The sequence below is a fragment of the Lepidochelys kempii genome, chromosome 9 (assembly GCF_965140265.1).
Source record: "Lepidochelys kempii isolate rLepKem1 chromosome 9, rLepKem1.hap2, whole genome shotgun sequence".
Classification (NCBI taxonomy): domain Eukaryota; kingdom Metazoa; phylum Chordata; order Testudines; family Cheloniidae; genus Lepidochelys; species Lepidochelys kempii.
The window spans coordinates 53,574,877-53,594,342 of NC_133264.1; the positions used below are offsets into that span (position 1 = coordinate 53,574,877).

Here is a 19,466-nt window from a genome sequence, read left to right on the forward strand (position 1 = left end):
TGGAGGAGGAGATATTTCCCACATGGAGGAATGTTAGCCTGAAAAGCAAATTCTGGAGCACTTTTGTGATTTTATTTTGTGCTCAACTCTATTGCTTTGTGTGCTGCCACAACTGTCCAGGGACTGCAAATGCCAAGTTCCCCTGCAGAATTCGGGGCTGCCAGGGCCAATAGCAGAGAGGTCAGCTTCAGCCAGCAGGATCCATTTCCAAGGGTGTGGGTCCTCTGGTAGGCAGGGAGGTTGATGTGACTCATGCATTAGGTGGTTCCTTATCATTTTGCACAGAGGGAAAGCCCATGGGGGAGTGGAAGAGAGATAGCAGGCAGCATGGATTAGCGTGTGGGGGAGCGCAACTTGTGCTCTTTGGCTGAGAGCACAGAGAGCTTGCCCTTCTCTCCATTGTGGTGGGGAGCACTCAGAAGCACGCCTGAAATGGGAGCAGCAGGAGCCACTGCTGAGGAACTGGTGGAGTGCACCCACGGAAGAGTTCCAGCTGAGGCACTGGTGGAGCAGCACCCACCCCTGATGGGAGAAGAGGAGGGCTTCCAGGCAGGATTGACCAAACCCCCTCCTCCAATCTCTCCTGGGGGCGAGGAGAAGGAAGGAGTCAAAGGTAAGTAACATATAGCAGGGTTTGATGCAACATCAACCTCTCTGGAAAAGTCTCGAAATCTGCTAAGTGGAAGAAATTGCCTCAAGTTTCCTCTGTAAGATAGTTCTGAGGCCCTGGCCGCCATGCAGATCTCTGGCCCCTTCGCCCCCCTCCCCCCATTGCGGCCGTTCACACACCCCTGTGCAGGGCCCAGGCTCATACCTGGCCTGCAGCTCGTTGTGGTGATTGAGAATTATCTGTATGGCAGCAGCAACTGAGCTCAGCCTGCACAATGAGTGAGAGCCCCTGAGCCACCGACCTTAGAGGGGCTGCCGGTTCTCTGCCGGGCAACCCCTATACAAATCCTGTGCACAGCTTCAGTGGCAGGGGGTTTCCATAGCCAGTGGAGGGGGCACTCAGATTTCCAAGCTCTTCCCAGAGTATGTTTCCCTGCAAGACCCCCACAATGTTACATGCTCTTGTGTTTGCCATTTCCGTATTGTCTGTTGTTCCTAAGAACGACCTCCTGCGGGGACAACTCCGTGTTTCTCATTCCAGTGCCAGTTTTGGTCACATAACCATCTGCCCAAGAATCTGTGTTTCTGGGGCCCACAACAAGCTGTATAGCCTAAGTTTCCTTCCCCATGACACTGTTTGCGTGGCAGCAATTTCACAGGCCACAGCCTTGCTGCGGTTGTTAATAGGTCTCTGTAACAATTTATATTGAGTTTCCAGGAAGTGGCAGCCAATGGTGCTCCTTCTGGGGCACATGATCTCCTCATTCCCTGACTTTCCCCAACTTATCATTACAGCTTATTTTGTTGTATTCGAGCTGTGCCAGCTTTTATTTATTGTACCTGCACTCCCTTTCCATTTCGAGCTAAGATTGCCCAAAGTCACTTGTTCCAAGAGTTGTTTGTCTGTGGTAAGACTACATCATTTCCTCTTCTAGCTCCAAATGTAATAGAAAGGGAAATTATGAAGTCCCTTCCTCTTTATATCTCTCCATTTTAGGGTTCTGGACTGCACCCATTACCATAGATCAGCTCCCTAGTTAATGGAAAGGCCTAATAAGGGCCCTAATGAACTTGATGGAGTCTTTGGTTCTTTTCCCTTCCCTGGAGGGTAAGTTGTTGGAGAAGGGTAAAGAAGGTCATACAGTGAGATCTAGAAGGGGCTCAGACTGGATAAGTCAGATTTCTTCGGGAAGGTTGCCCCACAGCTGGACACTGTCCATCGAGAATGCCTTTTCTACAGCCTCCCAGGGCATCTTCCTGGCCTCTGTGATCCTCATTCTTTCCGAGGAATGCAGCTGTCTTGGGGAGATGGGACCTGATCCATTCATGGTTCTGAAAATTGGGAACAAGATCTTAACCTGGCATTGGAAGCTGACTGGGAGCCAGTAAAGGGACTTGAGCATGGTCTTGATGTGCCTATCAAGTGGTATCAAGTGGAGTGCCCCAAGGGTCGGTCCTGGGGCCGGTTTTGTTCAATATCTTCATAAATGATCTGGAGGATGGTGTGGATTGCACTCTCAGCAAATTTGCGGATGATACTAAACTGGGAGGAGTGGTAGATATGCTGGAGGGGAGGGATAGGATACAGAAGGACCTAGACAAATTGGAGGATTGGGCCAAAAGAAATCTGATGAGGTTCAATAAGGATAAGTGCAGGGTCCTACACTTAGGATGGAAGAATCCAATGCACCGCTACCGACTAGGGACCGAATGGCTAGGCAGCAGTTCTGCGGAAAAGGACCTAGGGGTGACAGTGAACGAGAAGCTGGATATGAGTCAACAGTGTGCCCTTGTTGCCAAGAAGGCCAATGGCATTTTGGGATGTATAAGTAGGGGCATAGCGAGCAGATCGAGGGACGTGATCATTCCCCTCTATTCGACATTGGTGAGGCCTCATCTGGAGTACTGTGTCCAGTTTTGGGCCCCACACTACAAGAAGGATGTGGATAAATTGGAGAGAGTCCAGCGAAGGGCAACAAAAATGATTAGGGGTCTAGAACACATGACTTATGAGGAGAGGCTGAGGGAGCTGGGATTGTTTAGCCTGCAGAAGAGAAGAATGAGGGGGGATTTGATAGCTGCTTTCAACTACCTGAAAGGGGGTTCCAAAGAGGATGGCTCTAGACTGTTCTCAATGGTAGCAGATGACAGAACGAGGAGTAATGGTCTCAAGTTGCAGTGGGGGAGGTTTAGATTGGATATTAGGAAAAACTTTTTCACTAAGAGGGTGGTGAAACACTGGAATGCGTTACCTAGGGAGGTGGTAGAATCTCCTTCCTTAGAGGTTTTTAAGGTCAGGCTTGACAAAGCCCTGGCTGGGATGATTTAACTGGGAATTGGTCCTGCTTCGAGCAGGGGGTTGGACTAGATGACCTTCAGGGGTCCCTTCCAACTCTGATATTCTATGATTCTATGATTCTATGGCAGCCCCAATTGCAAAGGAGGTGGGCATCCATGTTCTGCACTAGCTATAGCCTGTGCTTTGTTTTCACATTCCTCATCAGGTGCAGTGAATTACAGTAATTCAGCCTGGAGGGAACAAATGCATGAGCCACCATGTCCAGGTCCTTGCCCAGGAGGAAGGGGGAGAGTTTCCTACTGGGCTGGAATTGGCAGAAAGTGCATTTTGTCACTGTTGCTACCTAATCATGTAGGCTCAGTGAAGAGATAGTCAGGACTCCTAAGTCTTCACAGTAGTTTGACAAACGAAATGACAACTGATGCTTTCAATGGAAAGGGATGGGAACAGTCTCCTGGCTAGTTCTTCAGAGCATTTCCCCTCTCCTGCTCAGCATCACTTGGATCTTGCCTGAGCTGAGTTTAAGTTGGCTACTGTCCCACCGAGAGCTGACCTTTAGTACGTTTGTGGGGACATTGTAGCAACAGCATTGGTTGCATCTGTGAAAAATGATATACAACCGCATACCATCATCATGTTGTTGGGAGCAGAAGGGTTGAAAAGAAGGGGGGAGAAAATGCATCCCTGGGAAACCACACGACTGAGGGCCTTCATAGAAGAGGAGCCATTATGTACTATCATTCTCGGGCTCTGCTGGAAAGGATCTATTAGCACAGAACTACAGCAGGGCTCCATCTACTCCAGCCACACCCTGTGAGCAAGTTAGCAGTACCTTTTGACCTATCCTGTCTAGCAGAGGCCAGGTAGTATGAGCATAGAGATATTGCCTGCATCCATAGTTTTGAGGCAGTCATCATTCAGGAAGCCCCTTAGAGACAGCATAACATCTCCTATCCCTGCCTAGCTTCATGGCAAATATAACCTATGGCTATCCTGTGTTTTCCCTGATGGCTATGGAGAGCTGCCTCCAGAAGGAGGAATGTCAGTGGTGCCTTTGAGTCTATTCTATCTAAATTTAATGGCCATTGTTTGCTTGACAGCTTCATTGTGTATGTATCAAGTTATTTATAAGCATTCCTAACAGCCAGTTGCGGAAGCTCTTATCAAAGCCTCTGTGTGGTGGAGGAATAGGCTACAGGCACTTTCCTGATTCAGATGCTGGACAGAAGAACCCCACCCCAGCCCTGATGGACTGGCCAAGAGGCATGTATTTATCTTCCTTAGTAACGGTTCTCTGAAGGAACCGAGAGGAGAGGCAAGCAGAGGAATAAGATGACCTGTGTCCGTTTCCATCTGGTTGTGGAGACGCCACTTAGTGGTTCCAGTCAAGAAACACTTTCAAAACAATGTAATCGGAAAGATAAAACAGACGGACAGACACTTTTCAAGATGCTATTCCCAGAAGCGGCTTGGTTTTTCTCACTGCTGCAACTCAAACTGAGAGCCGTCCTTGGAAAGGAAAGAAAAGGGGGGCCAGGGGTCAAACAACAGGAACAGACATTGAGGAAATGATACCTAGCTTTAATTAAGTGCATGTGCAAGGATAACATGCCGCTGAGTTTGAGTCATGGGTTTTTCCTTCTCAGTGATGATTGAAGCACAAGTGTTTGTGTGGGCGGAGGGTGTTGTATCTTTGATGCCATTTGGGGCCTAGTCTACCCCGACCAGGAGGAGAGTTTGAGATTTCCTCAAAACAAAGGCAGTGCACATGGTCGGGCTGTGAACACTGGGCCCAAGTCCCCTGGTAACGTTGTTCCTAGGCTTGTTGGGGGAGATTTCCATCGGCAAAAAGGGCAGGTTGGTGCCCATGTCCCTCTGGAGCGTTGGGCTCCTGGATGCTCTTTGTGTCTGTGGAAATCTCCTCCTTCATTGTCCTTACCAAGCTTCAGTGATGCTGGCTAATGCCAGCTCTGCCAAATGTAAACAGTCCTGCTGAACTCCCTTTCCCTCAGGCAGGCTCTGTGAGGGGAGGAGAAGGAAAGGGATTGGTCAATGCACACGGAATGAATCTCTCTGTCTCCCCAAAGGACCATACAACATTCAACCTTCCTTGGATTCTTGAGGTGTCAGTTGTGCCTTTAAGTTCCAGCCCATATGCTGGGGCAGAGTACAGAGCCGCCCCACCCCACAGGCGATTCAGGAGGGTTTCTCCCCCATACACAGACAATGCCTCCTGGAGCTTCCTAGATCCACAGAAAAGGAGCAAACAATTGGCTGTGCTGCTTTAAAGGGATAATTCACCAGGCCCTGCCTACATGCTGTGTGAGCTTGCTGTTAGTTGGCTGCAGCAATAGCTGCTATGTGATGGTGCCCTGCAGACTGTCCAGAGCCCATGAACCATATTGTCTTCTCTTTCGGCATAACCTGAGCTCTCATGACTCCCCCGTCTTTAACTCCTCCAGCTTTGGTCTCTGGGTTGTGATGACAAGGAGTGCTGGAAGTGGGTTTCTCTGGAGCCTCTCACCATTGCTCCTGACTCCATCCAAGTACTCTTATTTTGTGTTTAAATAAAATCTTTGATTAGGTCCAGGAGCTACACTCCAATCACAGTTGCCAGCCGTCAATTAGGAACACAGCATCCCCAGGCCAGATGGACAGTCATAGATTCTAAGGAAGCTTTCTGATCATCAAGTCTCACCTCCTAGATAACACAGGCCAGCAAATGTCACCAAATCATTCCTGCGCCTAGCCCATCCCATCTGGATGAACTAGAGCCTGTCTTCTAGCAGGACATCGGATCTCGATTTAAAGACTTCACATGAGGGAGAACCCATCACGTCCCTTAGTGATTTGTTCCAGTGGTTAATTACCCTGCCCGTAAAATATATGAGCATTATTTCTAGTCTGAATTTGTCTAGCTTCAGCTTCGTACTATTGGCTCTTATTGGACCCTGCATATAATGGAAAGACAGATCCAGATGAGGAGCTAATTCATCCTTACATGCAACTGCATTAAAACAAATATTAACATGAACTGTGAGCACATGCGGGGAGCTTCAGTGCAGATAACAATACTGATGCTTCACAAGGCGATCTGTATTTCTTGGCACTGAGTTTTCTTATTTGTGCTTTTAGGTCAGTGATTGTCACTCATCACAGCAGCTGTAAATAAGTCAACCTGATTTCTTCACACAAAGCCCAAGTTCATTTGACCTTGCTGATACCCTGGGAGTGCGGAACTATGCTTGCTGGAACTGGTCCAAAGAAGTGGTCTATGATTCATTCCTTCCTTCAGCTTCACCGCAGCAGAGGTGGTGGTTCCCAGATGTCATGGACTGAAGCAGTTCATCAAACTGAATGCAGAGGGGGAAGTATGTGACCATCAAGACTCTTCTGGGATAGGCACCATGTTGCTTGCCGGCTTTCGCAAATTTGAATAGATTTAAGAATAAGGACAGGCTTTCAGAGAAGTCTTGTGGACAGCATGTGGATACCAAACATTTCAGTGCTGGGACAATTTCCATGTAAACCCCCCCCCTATCATCTTTTAAGTCTCTAGTTGCTTGCAAGTGTCTTAGGAACCACAGTGCTGGCATTTCATGAGGACTGAGCCTGGTGTAGAATCTCAGCTGTACTGGAATCTCTAACCAACAGGCCCGTGTGCCTACCTGCCTCCCCCTATTTCTCCAGCCTGCCCCTACTGCTATAGGAATGGAAAGGAGGAGGGTAGGAGAAATATGAGGGCATATTTATTTGGTGTCATTTTTCTTGTCCCTCTGGGGCAGGGAGCAGCCAAGCTGAACATCTCCGGCTTTCGTTTTGTCCGCAGCAATACTCATGTGATGTCCCAGAGTGACAGAGTTACAGCAGGAGCGATCACTTCATTGTTAGGTGCTGCCCCCCTGGAGGAGACATTTAACTGAGATCCCTAGTACCCAGCTCCGGTGGACCTCATTGACATTCTGTCTCTCAATGAGACGGTTTCTATGCAATGGTTTCTCTTGTTTCACGCTGTGCGGGTCAGGACTGAATGGACTGTTTGTTGTTTGTTTGTAGTGTGTCTAGCACTATGCTGCCCCAGCCTGGTTCAGGCCTCTCTGTGCTAGTACAGATGATAATGAGACTTCATTGCTACATTTGGGTATGGTACAGTTACTGGATACAACTGTACTGCCGTTAACTGCCTCAAGTGCTGATGGTGATCTGTTGAGGTATTTCTAACGATTACCTGGCTATTGTTGGGGATGGCTTTACAATGTGAAGGGTATGAAGATGGTAGAAGTTGGGATTTAGGGGTACTCCTGCTGGAGGAAGGGATCAGGCTAGCCGGTGAGCTGACTCTACATATGATTGTAGTAAAGGCTGGCCTTGGCTGGAGTTTCCCTCAGAAACATCAGCCCTGATTCTGTCCAGAGCTATGTGTCATGCCAATCTGGATGGAATGTCTCAAGTGTGTTTGTGATGAGAAAATAGCTCACTCCTGCCACATCCTCCCAGTCACTAGGATCCCTGCAAAGCTGGGCCAACATTTCTGAATGGTTATTGTTACTTTTCCTGACAAAGACGGTCATGTAGGATTGCCCATTTTGGTTGGATGTATTTCTGGAGGTTTCATTGCATGACATCTTTAATTAAAGATTAATCTTTAATTCCTGGAGACTCCAGGACAATCCTGGAGGGCTGGCAACCCTACTGTCATTCCCTCATGAAAAAAGTATTGAGGCCATGCACTAATGTGAAACCAATTTTGACCCTTATTCTCTGCCACAGGGGAAAGAGGACATTTGAATTTATTCTGAATCTGATTGTTCCTTGGTTTATTCCCTCAACCCTTGGCAGCCCCTTACCTCTGCCTTGCTGACTGGGTGCAACAGCTCCTTCCAGCTCTAGACACAGCTTTTGTGGGTACTGTGCTTCCACGCATGGCGCCTTCTACCACAACTGCCCTGGAAGCCCCCACAGGGCAGAGGCAGCATGATCCAGTGGATAGGAGAGTGGCTTGCAATTCAGGACACCTAAGTACTAGTCCCAGGAAATTTGCCCCTTGGGGAATGTGGTTTCATCTAAACCAAAAATTTCTGCAGGAAAATGTCAGTCTTGCCTAAATGCTTCAGTTTTTTGTAAAGAAAAACCAAACAAAATATTACACTGCAAAATTAAATTAAATTTTTCTGTTTCACAACGTCAAATAGAAAATACTTAGGTTTGACACGTGGATTCAAAGGAAACATGATTTCAAATGGGCATTTTGACTTATGTTGACATAAAAATGACTCATTTTGAGGTCAAAATATCATTTTTTTTCATTTTGAATTAACATTTTTAAATGGATTATTGTGTTTCTAAATTGCCAAATTGCCACTTTTCAGAACTTTTCATCCCACAAACATTTCAGATATTTCAAATTGTCATCCTGATTTGGGACAAAAATGTCAAATGATCAGAATTTCCTGGGGGATGGAAATTCCATTTTCCAAACAGCTGTGGGTCCGAGTTCTTCCAAGCAGAGACGGTCTCACAAAGGGGACGGTCTCAGGGGACACCATCACAGGGCCTAATAACATCAGCCACACTATCAGAGGCTTGTTCACCGGCACATCTACCAATGTGATATATGCCATCATGTGCCAGCAATGCCCCTCTGCCATGTACATTGGTCAAACTGGACAGTCTCTACGTAAAAGAATAAATGGATACAAATCAGATGTCAAGAATTATAACATTCATAAACCAGTCGGAGAACACTTCAATCTCTCTGGTCATGCGATTACAGACATGAAAGTTGCGATATTACAACAGAAAAACTTCAAAACCAGACTCCAGCGAGAGACTGTTGAATTGGAATTCATTTGCAAATTGGATTCAATTAACTTAGGCTTGAATAGAGACTGGGAGTGGCTAAGTCATTATGCAAGGTAACCTATTTCCCCTTGTTTTTTCCTACCCCCCCCCCGACTTTCTTGTTACACCCTGGATTTGTGCTGGAAATGGCTCGCCTTGATTATCATACACATTGTAAGGAGAGTGATCACTTTAGACAAGCTATTACCAGCAGGAGAGTGGGGTGGGGGGAGAGAAAACCTTTCATGGTTTGTATGTATAAGAACATCTTCTGTATTTTCCACAGTATGCATCCGATGAAGTGAGCTGTAGCTCACGAAAGCTTATGCTCAAATAAATTGATTAGTCTCTAAGGTGCCACAAGTACTCCTTTACTTTTTGCGAATACAGACTAACACGGCTGTTACTCTGAAACCTCTCACAAAGTGTGTGTCTAGTGCTCAGTGTAATGGGGCTTTAGAGCTTGGTGGGGGCTTTTAGATGCTAATACCATACAAATAATGAAGGGAGATTCCACCGCATGGAGGGGAAAGCAGAGCTGATTAACCTGTGGTGGGGAGGGAGGAAAAACCTGGAGAAACATAGCTGGCTCTCTAGCCTTGTCCTCTCCGGGCGGGCGGCTGGCTCATCCCTCTTCATTCCACTGAGTAAGAACCATGTGCAGGGAGTTCTGTCGGGGAAGGGGAAGGGAAGAATGTATAGGAGACCTGGATCCCTTTTTTCTTGCAAACACAGGCTCTCCATGAATGCGGAGAGGGCACAGGGAGTCCTTTCCTTTTTGTTTATTACCGTGCAGCTGTTGAAAAGCCCACTGTGACCCTTTTGCTTTCCATGCAAGCTTTTCCCTATGGCTCTGTGCTTTTAGGGAATGTCTTCACAGCACAAAATGCTGTGTTCTTAACTCAGTTTAGCCTGTAGCAAAGTGTTGGGTTGAACTCAAGCTGCTAACCCAAGTTCAAAGCCAAGTTGCTGTGTCTTCACTGCTATTTTAATCCAAGTTTGCTAATGCAGGTTAGTGAACTGAGTTAAGAACACACCTTGTTTTGCAGTGTAGACATGCCCTTGGAGGGTCATAGGCCACACTAGTCTCTGATGAAGCAAACTCTTTACATCTGAGTCATTATTATTAATTGTTCCCCACCGTACGCAGCACTACACGCTCATTTGTGAGGACAGGCTAGTGACCCTGGAGTCTCTCTCCCAGTTCAGTTCTTTGTTTCTGTGGATTTCTATTAGTGAATTGTAAATACCCTGGTACCCTTTGAGAAAACTGAGAGCAAGGGCATCATGCCTGGCTGGATCCCACCTCAAGAAAGAGGAGAAAACAAAAGAGAAAGGAATAAAAGACGAGAGAGTGAGGCCATGTCTACACTACAAAATCGTTGACCTAACGTACATCGGCATACAGCTATAAGTTATAAAATTGCTTGTGTCTGCATATAACCTACACATCTTCGGGATGTGGTGTTCTGTCCCATCTTGTGGCACTGAGACCACTTAGAGAGAGAGTTAATGAGTCTACTCAACAGTCTTAGCTAAGAGCAAGTTGGCTTTTAGCTCATGCAGTAGAGGCTCATGCACTAAGCTCCAGAGGTCCCATCCTGCCCGCCGATGACTGGGCTCTGTTGGCATTACAAGTGGGGGCTCGTGTGGGATTTCAACTGGGAAGCCCGCTTATAACGCCGACACACCCCGGTTGTCCGCAGGCAGAATCGAACCGGAGACCTCTGGAGCTTAGTGATTGAGCCTCTACCGCATGAGCTAAAAGCCAACTGATTATTAGCTAAAGCTGTGGAACAGACTCATTTTATCTCTCTCTTTAAGTGGTCTCAGTACCATTAGATGGGACAGAACACCACACCCAGAAGGTGCGTGGGTTACATAGGCACACTTGGCTCCTTGTGTGAGCAGTGAGCATCCTCATCAGCAGCACTTGTATCAATTGTACTATCAATGTGGAGCATTGTGGGATGGCTCCTGGAGGCCAGTAACAGTCAATGTAAGCAACGCAGTGTCTACACTGACACTGCATCAACCTAATTACATCGACCGTGACTCTATACTGCTCGTGGAGGTGGTGTTACTAAATATGCATAGAGAGGCACTTAGTTGGCAGGAGGCAAATTTAAGTGACTACACTTCCACAGCTAGGGTGATGCGAAGCAGCTTACATTGGCCTAACCGTGTAGTGTAGACCAGGTCTACGTGAAACAACCCCAAGCACTAAAGCAGCCTCCAGATGAGGCTGAGTTCCAAGGCTGACGGGAAACAGGAGCCAGCCGCTAAGGAAGGAAAATGAGGACAAGAGGAAAGCCCCACCCCAAAGAGGAATGTCTGCAGGAAGACGGGGTTGCAGGACAAAAGAAGAGCAGCTGCAGCAAAGAGGCCCAGATCTCAATGGGGAAAAAGGGGAGGGGCCATCTCCACAGGAGCAGAGGGAGGAAAAAGATGAAACTATCTAAAAGGTGCAGAAGCAGCAAATAAAATAATTGAAAATCAGAGTTTGTGGAGGCTCCGGAGTTGCTTTTCCAGGGAAATGGAAAAGTCTGGATTTTCTGTGACCCTCTGTCATAAATATAAAGGGAAGGGTAAACCCCTTTGAAATCCCTCCTGGCCAGGGGAAAGCTCCTCTCACCTGTAAAGGGTTAAGAAGCTAAAGGTAACCTTGCTGGCACCTGACCAAAATGACCAATGAGGAGACAAGATACTTTCAAAAGCTGGGAGGAGGGAGAGAAACAAAGGGTCTTTGTGTCTGTCTATATGCTGGTCTTTATCGGGGATAGACCAGGAATGGAGTCTTAGAACTTTTAGTAAGTAATCTAGCTAGGTATGTGTTAGATTATGATTTCTTTAAATGGCTGAGAAAAGAATTGTGCTGAATAGAATAACTATTTCTGTCTGTGTATCTTTTTTGTAACTTAAAGTTTTGCCTAGAGGGGTTCTCTATGTTTTTGAATCTAATTACCCTGTAAGATATCTACCATCCTGATTTTACAGGGGGGATTTCTTTATTTCTATTTACTTCTATTTTTATTAAACGTCTTCTTGTAAGAAAACTGAATGCTTTTTCATTGTTCTCAGATCCAAGGGTTTGGGTCTGTGGTCACCTATGCAAATTGGTGAGGCTTTTTATCCAACATTTCCCAGGAAAAGGGGGGTGCAAATATTGGGAGGATTGTTTATTGTTCTTAAGATCCAAGGATTTGGGTCTGTAGTCACCTAGGCAAATTGGTGAGGCTTTTTACCAAACCTTGTCCAGGAAGTGGGGTGCAAGGTTTTGGGAAGTATTTTGGGGGGAAAGACGCGTCCAAACAGCTCTTCCCCAGTAACCAGTATTAGTTTGGTGGTGGTAGCGGCCAGTCCAAGGACAACGGGGGGAATATTTTGTACCTTGGGGAAGTTTTGACCTAAGCTGGTAAAGATAAGCTTAGGAGGTTTTTCATGCAGGTCCCCACATCTGTACCCTAGAGTTCAGAGTGGGGGAGGAACCTTGACACCCTCTCTGAAAGCTTTAACAACAGTGCTGAGGAATGAGCAGGGCCAGGGAGGTCTGCCATTGCAAGGAGTTCTGCAGAAATCAAAACTGCTCACAGTGGCACATGCAGGCTGGGACCAGCTGATTCATCAACAGAGGTGTGAATGCTTTTTGGGGAGAGAGGGTCATGGGAACCCCAAGGTCTTGGGGAGGCAGGCAGGGTCTGGGTTCTGTGAAAGTTTCAGCAGAATTGCCATGTTCCTGGGGAAGGCTTTGATTCCATCAAATCAGCACGACTGGATGGAAGACTGTTCTGTAGGAAAATACCCAGCCACTCTTCTGTGGGAAAATGCTGATTCGATGGAATCAAAATGTTCTGTGGATACCTGGCCATTCTGTCAAAACTTTCTTTCTCCCTGGGCTAGCTGGGACTGGTGGGCTGCCGGGCTCCCAGGTCCACAGGGCTGGCTCATTCCTTGGTTAGCTCCCAGGCTCTGTGGCTAGCCCCTTCCAAAAACATCCAGCCTCTTCATCCATGAGGAAGGCCATTGGTAAGCCAAAAATTCCATTTAGTCTCTCCTGAAATGAAATTTTTCTGCAAATCCTTTCATGTGAAAAATTTCACATTTTTGATTTTTCATCGTGATTCAGGATTTTTTTTTAAGGTGGTTTTTCACAGGAATGGATTTCTATTTTCCAACAAGCTCTGTTAAGGAGTACCAAGTACGTTCCCTCATCCACACTGGGGGAGCCAGTGCAGACCTCACACTGATGACATCAGGTCTAAGTCCAGACCAGAAGACTGCAGAGAAAGAAGTGAAGAAGCTGTCTGATGTTATATTTCCCTGGGAAAAGTGTGCAGCCCCTACTGGAATGTCAAAGGAAAGGGGAGAATGCAGATTTCAGTGCAGTGAGGGTCAGCAAACAGGAATGGAAAGTAGAAAACCTGAGTGATTCCAGGAGAAGCCTTAGAAAGCAGGAAACAAAGAATGGAAAATAAGGTGGAGAGGGTATGGCAAGACTCCCCAGGGTCCATGGAGACTGTCAGTTGCATGCCATCAATGTGTGAAAAGAGGATCTTCAGAGCTGGTAGAGCAAAGCAGAGCCAGAGGGGGAGGAGATAATGTTCTTCTAAGAAAGGGCCACTGTAAGATGTGCAAAGGTCTGCTGCTGTCATGCTGAGACAGATGGAAGAGAACTGGAGGAAGAAGAGATATTAATAGCAGGTGTGGGAACAGAGTCAGAGGACTCACTCCACTGGTTTATTAAGTTTGTCACAGTGGTATGAAATTAGCCTTTCATGCATGCTTCAAACACTGCTGAAAGGAAACCACTTCTGTTGTATGACCTTCATTAAGTACCATTTTCAAAGGCTCATAACGTGGTCCAGTCAAAACCAATTTGCACTAGAATGCCCCAAAGCGCTTCTCAACAATGATGGCTATTTCCCTGCCAAATTTTCAACTTTCTACCCCCAACTGTTTCACTGAGACTGCTGTTCAAAACAAAGGTGGGAAGAATGTTTTGGGGGTTTTTAATAACAGAGAAAGTGTTTTTCTTTCACTCTCTTCTTACTCAATAGTGGCTGAACTAATTTTGCTCAGAAAATGTCACCTTCTGGCAGAGATCAAACCTGGAAGATTTCAGCCCAAATGGGAAGCGTTTTGGAAAGTTATAAGAAACTGAAAACAAAGGGTTGGTCTTAAATGCTTATAGAATTTGAACTACAGTGGTTGCTGCTACTCTAATAAAATGAGTAAATACTATATAAGAATATTTATTTTGCTACAAGAATGAATTCTCTTTTCTACTGTTTACATTGTGTACTGCTCATCCAAAGGGACCTGCTATTACATACTGAATAGTACTTAGAATTTAAAGACCTTCAGTGCACCCACCATGAACCCTCTGTTGAAGCCAGATATTAGAAATGAAGTGTGCTGGATATTTCTTTAATTCTCTGCCTAGTGAAACAAACCTTTTCCAAAAAATTTCCAATACACTCTGATAAAAAACCCAGCATTCTGGCTTACCTGCCCTTATAAAATAATGCTAAGAGAACAAACATGAGCAGTCTTTCTCTTGGAACTGCCTGGTTTTGGATTGGCTTCTGCCTCCACCAGGTGGTGTTTTTTAGTGTTTAGTATTTATTTCATTTATCATTGTGACTATCTTTTGTGGCTTGTACAGCACTCCTTGTTCTTTGGCAAAGGGCAGAAGTGGGGAGCAAGCAGATTAGAAATAAAATCATTGTTAGGCTGAGATTTTCAAAGCAACCTATGGGATTTGGAAGCATTAAGATTAATGGAAATTGGGTATCCAAATCTCCTAGACAGCTTTTTAAAATCTCAGCTTTGGGTTCTACTCCTTTGTGGATGTGGGTTGTTGCAGAGAACATTTCATCTGTCTGAAGTGCATCAAAGATTGGAAAACTTGTCACTACGGCAGGTCTAAACTTTGCCATGACATTTTTTTCAATGGAAAATGGCTTTTTCCTCTGAACTCAAATGTCTACATTTGTCACTGAAAAATCAAAAACTGATTTTTTTTGTCTTTCTGTTTTTAGAAACCAAAACCCTTAAATTTTGGAGGGTTATAGTTTTGCGAGGTTTTTTTTTACCAAAACCTGAAAATTGTCAAAGAAAAAATGTTGATGAAAATGAAAAAAGTGTTCTTTTTTGTCATAATTTTTCACAAGAGGGGGAAGAAAAACATTTCCCAACCAACTCTACTTGTCAGTTTCACTTTCCTGATGCTGGTCCATAACTGGAGCAGTAGCAAGAGCTGAGCCATCAGCCAAAGATCCAAATAAGTGAGTGGGGGAGCATCCACTGAACAGTGGGGGAAAACAAAAAAAGGACAAAAACCTCAGGTTTTGTCATTTGTCATTAAAAAATAAAATATGGGGGGGGGGGGGAAGAATTCTAGCTCTGTAAGTTGCAAAGAAAAGCTTAAATAATGACTCAAGTGTAACTAATGCAGTTGCGTCTGCCTGAGGGCCTGTCTACACAGAGAAGTTTAGTAGCATAATTTAGCTATTGTGTTAGGTTCTCTGCAGATTCAGGGCTTGTCTACATGTGGAAGTTTACTGGCATAACGATACTGGAATAATCACCTCACTGTAGTTTTACTACTATTACTCCCCGTGTTGACACTCATTTTGCAATAAGAAGGCCTATTTTTGCTTTAGCTTATGTCACACCGGAAGTGGTTTAAGCACTAAACCATAAAGAGGCACTTATTCCAGAATAAGAGTGTCCACACATGCAGTTATACTGGTATAATTATTCCTGTACAGTTATGACAGTAAATTTCCCCATATAGGCAAGCACTGAATCTGCAGAGAACCTGACACAATAGCTTTGAGAGGAGGAACCAATGGAGCGATGTCTGCCTGAATTTGCAGAGAGCCTGATACAATAGCTCTAAGAGGGAGGATCTGCCCCATGTATTTCCATGGAGTGTTAACACCAAGACTCACTGCTCTAAGAAAGCCCACCAAGGGGACTTTTGTGTGGGGCAGAAGGGGAAGAGTACAGCAGGCCTAGCCAGTCCACCCAAGCAGATATCTCCTGCCAGCTGAGGTAAGTACTGGGGTCCCTGTGTTGCCAGCCTTATCTCTGGGGGGTGGGGGGGGGTGTCTAGAGGGTGTCCCATGGCCAAATTTCCTGGGGACCTGGATTGCATCAATCCAGCTCTGCAAAGAGTGAGAGGGTTCTGCTGGCTAGGGAGCGGCAGCCAGCGGGGCTGAGTGAGGGAGGGAGGAGGCGGGGAACCCCTGCACCCAGACCACTCTGGAGGGAGTGCCTGCAGGAGGTGGCACTTATTTATACACTGGGGAGGAGAGAAGGGGTATGGCTCGGCCAGCTCACTTTTCACAGCAAGGGAGGGGGAGCAGGACCTGAGCTGCTGGGAGCTTCCCAGGCTGGGAGGTTCCATGTCCTTACCTCTCCCACTGTGGAAAGTGGAGCAGCCCATCCTGCCCCTGCCCCTGCCCCCTCACATCAGAAAAAGCAACAGCCAGTGGCAGGGCCCTGCTGGGTCGGGTGGCTCTGGGCATGGAGGGGCCAGGCCGGTGGCTGGGCTGGCTGGCTTTGGGGTTGGAGCCAATGGAGCCTGCACAGAGGTGGGGCCAGGAGGGCCTGACACCTGCTGTGCTGAGGACCTTCCCTGTCCCCCCACAAGCAGCCCAAGAAGGGGTCCTCTCTGCACCCCACCAGACCCCAAATACCTGGGTGGGGAGCTGCTTGGGGGCTCTGTCATGAGCCTACCCCCGGGGCCCAGCCAGGGAGCACATGGCACCCCTTGTACCTAGAGTGACCAGACAGCAAGTGTGAAAAATTGGGATGGGGGTGGGGGGTAATAGGCGCCTATATAAGATAAAGTTCCAAATATCGGGACTATCCCTATAAAATCGGGACATCTGGTCACCCTACTTGTGCCTGGCTGCTGGTTCATGGAGGCAGTGGCGGCGGCGGCGGCGGGGGGAAGCTGCTATTGAGCAGGGGGCTGCTGTGGAGAGTGAGCTGTGTAGGGGAGAGGGGTCATCAGAGGCTACTGCCCCGGGGAGCGAGGGGCGCCTGAGTGGGCATGTCAGGCATCATGCTATGGGCTGGCACTCAAACACCACGGTGATGGCGCAGCATAACAGTCCCTATAAAATAGTCACAATTTGATCTCTCTGGGGGCCTGGCACTGCATAGCCATGCACCACACCTTATTTGGGGCAGATTGTAAAACTTCAGCCTAAGACATCACAAAAATGACTTATGCTGCATTTCAATAGCCTTCCAAGGAAGTCAACCCTCACTCACATCTGTCCCTTCCCACCTCATGTGCATTTCTGAGCTGGGCGTTGCTGTGCAATTTACAGTCTCCCACAGCTGCAGGAACAAAACTGGGTCAATGGTGGGAACCTGGAATTTGGCTTATGATGCCTGCTGGAAAGGCAGGTGCAAGGTCTAAGCCAGAGCTTTTTGATCCATTTTCTTGCAAATCTTACAACCCGTAGTCACAGGGACTCCATTACCTTCCCAGTGTGGAAATAAGATCAACCGTTTTGACTGTGAATAATTTAAAGTGATTGATTAACTCAGCCTCATTCTCAACTTGCAGTGAGTAGAATTCAGTTTTCTAGAGTGTTCTTTGTTAATCAAATGTACTTACTTTTTCCAACCCACTTGTTTCCCTCTATGACTGGTTCACAAACACTTAGCTGCTGGTATTGTTCCCTGATATTTGAAATTTGAGTTGTCATGAGGCACATAAACCACATGTTATTGTTTCTTTTCCTTGACTGTGGGAGAGTAACTCTTATAATCAGCAGAGCCTGAAAGGGTTTGACTCTCTCCTGCAGAAGTAGAAGTAGAGCAAGGTAGCAGACTAACAGGAATAGGGAATTTTAGCAAAATGTTAAATCTTTCTCTTTCTAGACCACACAAGCCTTGTTTAGGGCATCATTCCTGTCATAATGAGATGACTATAAAATGTATTGTCAAGGAACAGAGTTATATTAAATTCTTTCTCATCACATTCACACAAAGCAATTGCCTGAAAATCCTGCTTTGAATGGGGTAGTTAGCTTCTTGTCTGAGGGCATGGCTACACTTGCAGATGTAGAGCGCTGTGCGTTAAACCAGCCCTCAGAGACCGCAGCAGGGAAAGCACTGCAGTCTGTCCACACTGTCAGCTGCAAGCGCACTGGCATGGCCACATTTGCGGCACTTGCAGTGGCATTGGGAGCGGTGCATTATGGGCAGCTATCCCACAGAGCACCTCTTCCCATTCTGGTGCTGTGGCTTGTGGGAAGGGGGTGGAGGGTGCAGGACATTCTGGGTCCTGTCCCAAAGCCCCGTGATGCATCGGTTCGCATCCCAGCAATCCCTGTGCTTCTGTCCATATTTGGCGCCATCTTTCAATGGTTTTTGTACTGTGCACTCTGTCTTCCCTTTCGGTCTGCGGGAATGGAGCCCAAACTGCTGAGGAGTACGCTGACGAGTCTCGCCAGCATGCCACGTTTGGCAGTCGAGTTATTCTTTATGATCCAAAGTGACAGTGAGGGCTCCGACGATGATATTGACTCAAGTAACGCATTTGACATGAGTTTGCTTGTGGCATTCATGGACATGCTCACCACTGTGGAACATCACTTTTGGGCTTGGGAAACAAGCAGTGAGTGGTGGAATCACATCATCATGTAAGTCTGGGATGACGAGCAGTGGCTGCAGAACTTTCGGATGAGAAAAGCTACTTTCATGGGACTGTGTGCTGAGCTCGCCCCCACCCTGTGGCGCAGAGACATGAGATTGAGAGTTGCCCTCATGGTGAAGAAGTGGGTGGCTATTGCAATCTGGAAGCTGGCAACTCCAGACAGCTACCAATCGGTCGCTAACCAGTTTGGAGTGGGGAAATCGACCGTTGGAATCATGTTGATGCAAGTTTGCAAGGCCATTAATCGCATCCTGCTCAGAAGAACTGTGACTTCGGGTAACATGCATGGCATTGTGGATGGCTTTGCACAAATGGGTTTCCCTAACTGCGGAGGGGTGATAGATGGCACACATATTCCAATTCTGGCACCAGCCCACCTAATCTCCAAGTACATTAATCGGAAGGGATATTTCTTTATGGTTCTCCAGGTGCTTGTGGATCACCATGGGTGTTTCATTGCCATTAACACAGGCTGGCCTGGAAAGGTGCATGACGCACGCATCTTTCGGAACACTGGCCTGTTCAGGAAGCTGCAAGCCGGGACTTTTTTTCCAGACCAGAAGATCACCGTAGGGGAAGTCGAAATGTCCATTGTGATCTTGGAGACCCCGCTTACTCTTTAATGCCGTGGCTCATGAAACCCTACAAAGGGAGCCTTGACAGCAGCAAGGAGTGATTCAACAACAGGCTGAGCCGGTGCAGAATGACTGTGGAGTGTGCTTTTGGCTGTTTAAAGGGCTGCTGGCGCTCTCTGTATGGGAAGCTGGACCTGGCCGAAGACAGCATCCCCGCGGTTATATCCATGTGCTGTACCCTCCATAGCATTTGTGAAGGGAAGGCTGAATGATTCACTCAGGCATGGAACTCAGAGGTTCAACACCTGGAGGCTGAATTTGAACAGCCAGAGAGCAGGGCTATTAGAGGGGCCCAGCGTGGGGCTGCAAGGATTAGGGATGCCTTGAGGGAGCAATTTGAGGTTGAAAGCCACCAGTAATGTCTGGTGCCCTGCATGGGAGTGAAGTGCAGTGGTTC

At 46.9% G+C, this 19,466-nt stretch overlaps 1 protein-coding gene across 2 annotated transcripts in view; it reads left to right on the forward strand.

Annotated features, from left to right (window-relative positions):
• The first annotated feature begins 302 nt into the window (after positions 1-302).
• SLCO2A1 (solute carrier organic anion transporter family member 2A1) overlaps positions 303-19,466 on the forward strand; it is a 119,019-nt gene continuing 99,855 nt past the window's right edge. Inside the window, exons 1-2 of one of the 2 annotated variants that reach the window (XM_073360375.1) lie at positions 303-613; positions 6,044-6,279. In XM_073360375.1, the coding sequence (XP_073216476.1) occupies positions 6,266-6,279 (14 nt within the window). In that variant the 5' untranslated portion in view covers positions 303-613; positions 6,044-6,265. The remainder of the gene's footprint in view (positions 614-6,043; positions 6,280-19,466) is intronic. The other variant, XM_073360376.1, reaches the window with a different exon arrangement.